At 40.5% G+C, this 3,788-nt stretch overlaps 1 protein-coding gene across 1 annotated transcript in view; it reads left to right on the top strand.

The window, feature by feature from the left end:
• The window catches only part of LOC108570944 (protein outspread), a 223,782-nt gene extending 221,183 nt beyond the window's left edge, over positions 1-2,599 (top strand). Inside the window, exons 17-18 of the mRNA XM_017932885.1 lie at positions 1,388-1,534; positions 2,366-2,599. Of these exons, the coding sequence (XP_017788374.1) occupies positions 1,388-1,534; positions 2,366-2,514 (296 nt within the window). The 3' untranslated portion in view covers positions 2,515-2,599. The remainder of the gene's footprint in view (positions 1-1,387; positions 1,535-2,365) is intronic.
• The last annotated feature ends 1,189 nt before the right edge of the window (positions 2,600-3,788 follow it).

The raw sequence follows: 3,788 nt of genomic DNA, 5'->3' as shown, positions 1-3,788 counted from the left end.
AACCGGCATACAAAGCTTCGTCGTACGATAGTCGAGTTACAATTATTATCCAAGTCGAGGCTGCTGTGTCTTGTTTGCTTTTTATTTTTCTTCCTCAGCGCTACTACCCTTCTTCTTATCTCTTCATGGAAGATCGAAAGACACGATCCATGGCATGCTGAATTTCACGAGGGTTGCGCCTCTTGCGACTGTTTCTCCCGACGATAGAGAAAGCTAGAAAGAGAGAGATAGTAAAGACTAACCGGGTGCTTTCTATTTACAAATTAACCCGCTTCGGAGGAAATTCGTTCTGGTAAACATTTTTCGACCGCTCGACGAATGAAATTGATTCACGTTGTTGTGCAATAACGTTCACGTTCTGTTAATTACATGTGTAACCGACGAGGATTTTTTGGAACGTCCGACGCGGATTGTTGCTTTTAGCAAAGGTAATCGTATTCGATGTACATGTAAACGAGTATGCGAATTGTTCGCGAAGCGTAGACATTTAGCATTTACTCCGATGGTTGTCTAACTTGTACTATTGCTAACAGAGGAGGGACTCTTGTGAGAATTGCGTAACGCTAAATAACCCTGCCTACACGTGAATGTGATTTTCGTAATACTTGGATGTCTAATCTGTGCGCATAATAATTTCTTCAATGTATCCGATTAACAGGCTCGGAGGCGCGCGGAACGAGACAGTCTGCGATTAGCGTTTTTTACCGGTAGAACTTTTTTAAACCAACCTTTTGCACTTTCTTACCGAGAGCCTATTTTTACAATAATAGACGATACACAGCTGTGGTGAGAGCAAATTTTCGGGATTTCTGCGCGCCTCCGAACGTCAGCATACAAAAACTCAGCGAGTATAACCGTAAATGAGTAATGTCGCTTAATTGTTGGGAACATAATAGGTGTATAAGGAACTGTGTCCTCTGTTCTGACCGTCGTGTCGTCTGAAAGTAATCGAGGGACATCGGTGGCAGTGTAAGACTGATCGAGTATGGCTTTAATCGACGAATGATTTCTGGGTTCGTTCGTAATTCGCTAAAATATTAAACTAACATTTCTCTTAAATTTTCCAAACTTGATAAATGATAAAATATGACACGAGGTGACTGTAGACATAAGATATGCTGTCAATGATTTCAGACTTCTCTTAGTGCTTGTCAATTTAAAAAAAGAAATAGTATCAAAGAGCTTAGAAATCATTCTACCATGTATCCTGTCTAATCCTAGAAGAATTCATCCCGAGTACATTCTCATTCCAAGGAAAAATTCGCGAGTGTACTGAAAAAAAGAAAAAAAAAAAATGAAAAGTGAAAGAATGAGTAAATTAGACGCGAAAGAGAGAGTTGTGTAAAACGAGATAATCGTATTTGGACAATTGTATCTGACACGAAAGGTGGCACAGCAGAGGTGCGAGTCGACGGTGGCTGGCAGGACGGCGACAAAATCGAAAAGCAGCAACAATCACAGGCATACAGCCTCCGTGCCGACAATCCTCGCGCGTCCCGCCTCACCCCGGAACCCCCAGCTCTCTCCGTTGCAGGTCCGTTCTCTTCTTTGCCAAATTAAGAAGAATCTTTCACCGAGTTGTCGCCAACCGACACACTTCGTCACCCACTGTCTTGTCTCTTGTTTTGTAGTTTTTTTAGTTTTTCTCGACACGCTTCGCACTTTCTTCGTTACGTTTCATGCTACACTTTGTCTCCCAAGGCAAGCTTCTATTTGGTTCTGTTTTCGTGGTTTTGTAGATCTGTTTGTTTGGGGTTTGTTGGAACTTTTGCTAGCTTTTTGTTTCGCGGGTTCGTTTGTGTGTGATTTAACGAGTGTTTCGGGAATGGAGATTTATTAGTAGAACGCAGCGATGGAATTATTTGTTGAAATTGATACGGATGTGTTTTTGGAAGTGTTTCTCCCATTTTCTCGAAGGTCCGATCGATTTTTCGGAAGAATTAAGGCGGAGTCTAAAAATTAAGGGAGAGACTGAGAATTTCAGAGAGAGTTGACACGGTCGCTGCCACCGGAAAATCAATAGCACGCTGGTTAATGCATCGCGGACCGCATACGCTGCGTCGGTGGCAGCGACCGTGTTAAGTTCTCGACTTCTCTAAAACCTACGCTTATAAAATACTAAACAAAAAATTCTACTATTATTAATCACCAATTTCGAAAATTTTCATTTCCAAAAATTCTCAAAATTTTAATGTAAAATCGTCTCAAGAAACACATAAGCGAACCTGAACCGTGTACATATGTACGTTCTTCTCACACTTCGGTTTTTCTAAGGTAGCGGCCTTAAGTTCCGTTCCGAGATGTTCCGAGCGAAGTAACAATCGCGAAATGAGCCCGATCGATCAAAACGGAATTCTCTTTGCAGAGCTGATGAGGTCTCCAGCAGTGAGGTGGTCCAGCAGAAGTTGTCGCAGCTTGCCTCCCACGCCCACGCCGAGTTATCATCACCCGCTCCACCCCCCACTGCCAGCGGTGGGCATGGTCGCCGAGAGGAAGAAACGTTTCGAGCTCTGAATTAATTAACCATCCACCCACCCCTCCCCCAGTGTCGATTGCTACCGCGGAATAAATTCATCGATCATCACGCGTCATCGATCAGTACCACCAACGCGACTCGTTAAAGACCGTACATTAATTGACACGTTCGATCGGCCTCGAATGGTGCTAGAGACAAGACCGGTTTGATCCTTCCATTACGTCTCTTCCACGAGTCACAGCATTTTTCTGTTCAACTGTTTTCCATTTCTTCTCTTATTTTCGAGAATCATCGGTTCAAAGCATTTTTCAGCTATTTTCCATTTTTCTTTTCTTTTCGAGAATGATCAATTCACAGTATTTTCAACTATTACCCATTTTGCTTTTCTCTTCGAGAGTAATCAGCTCACAGCATTTTTCTTTTCCATTCGAGAATCATCAGTTCAAAGCATTTTTCAATTATTTTCCATTTTTCTTTTCCCTTCGAGAGTATCAATTCAAAGCATTTTTCAGCTATTTTCCATTTTGCTTTTCTCTTCGAGAGTAATCAGCTCACAGCATTTTTCTTTTCCATTCGAGAATCATCAGTTCAAAGCATTTTTCAATTATTTTCCATTTTTCTTTTCCCTTCGAGAGTATCAATTCAAAGCATTTTTCAGCTATTTTCCATTTTGCTTTTCTCTTCGAGAGTAATCAGCTCACAGCATTTTTCTTTTCCATTCGAGAATCATCAGTTCAAAGCATTTTTCAATTATTTTCCATTTTTCTTTTCCCTTCGAGAGTATCAATTCAAAGCATTTTTTAGCTATTTTCCATTTTGCTTTTCTCTTCGAGAGTAATCAGCTCACAACATTTTTCTCTTCTCTTCGAGAATCATCAGTTCAAAGCATTTTTTAATTATTTTCCATTTTTCTTTTCCCTTCGAGAGTATCAATTCAAAGCATTTTTCAGCTATTTTCCATTTTGCTTTTCTCTTCGAGAGTAATCAGCTCACAACATTTTTTTCTTCTCTTCGAGAATCATCAGTTCGCATTATTTTTTTAAATAACTCACCTTCCCGAGAATAATTTACAGGTGTTTCTTCACTGCCATAGCAAGTAGAACTTCAACCTGTTAACTGGGTCCAGAAATTGAACCCCTCTACTTTATAACAAAAACCACTTGTCGCACATAGTACAACTGAAGACGAGTAATTTTTCAATAAACCAAACGACGAGTTAACTCGTCGTCCCCAGTTAGCAGGTTAACAACATACGAGTGAGAAGAAGACAACTTTTTTACAGACGAAATATCGACGAAAACCAACCCTTTTT

This window comes from Habropoda laboriosa, unplaced genomic scaffold (assembly GCF_001263275.1).
Source record: "Habropoda laboriosa isolate 0110345459 unplaced genomic scaffold, ASM126327v1 scaffold15, whole genome shotgun sequence".
Taxonomy (NCBI): domain Eukaryota; kingdom Metazoa; phylum Arthropoda; class Insecta; order Hymenoptera; family Apidae; genus Habropoda; species Habropoda laboriosa.
The sequence above is the reverse complement of the archived record's forward strand: the minus strand, read 5'-3'. Positions and strand labels throughout refer to the sequence as shown.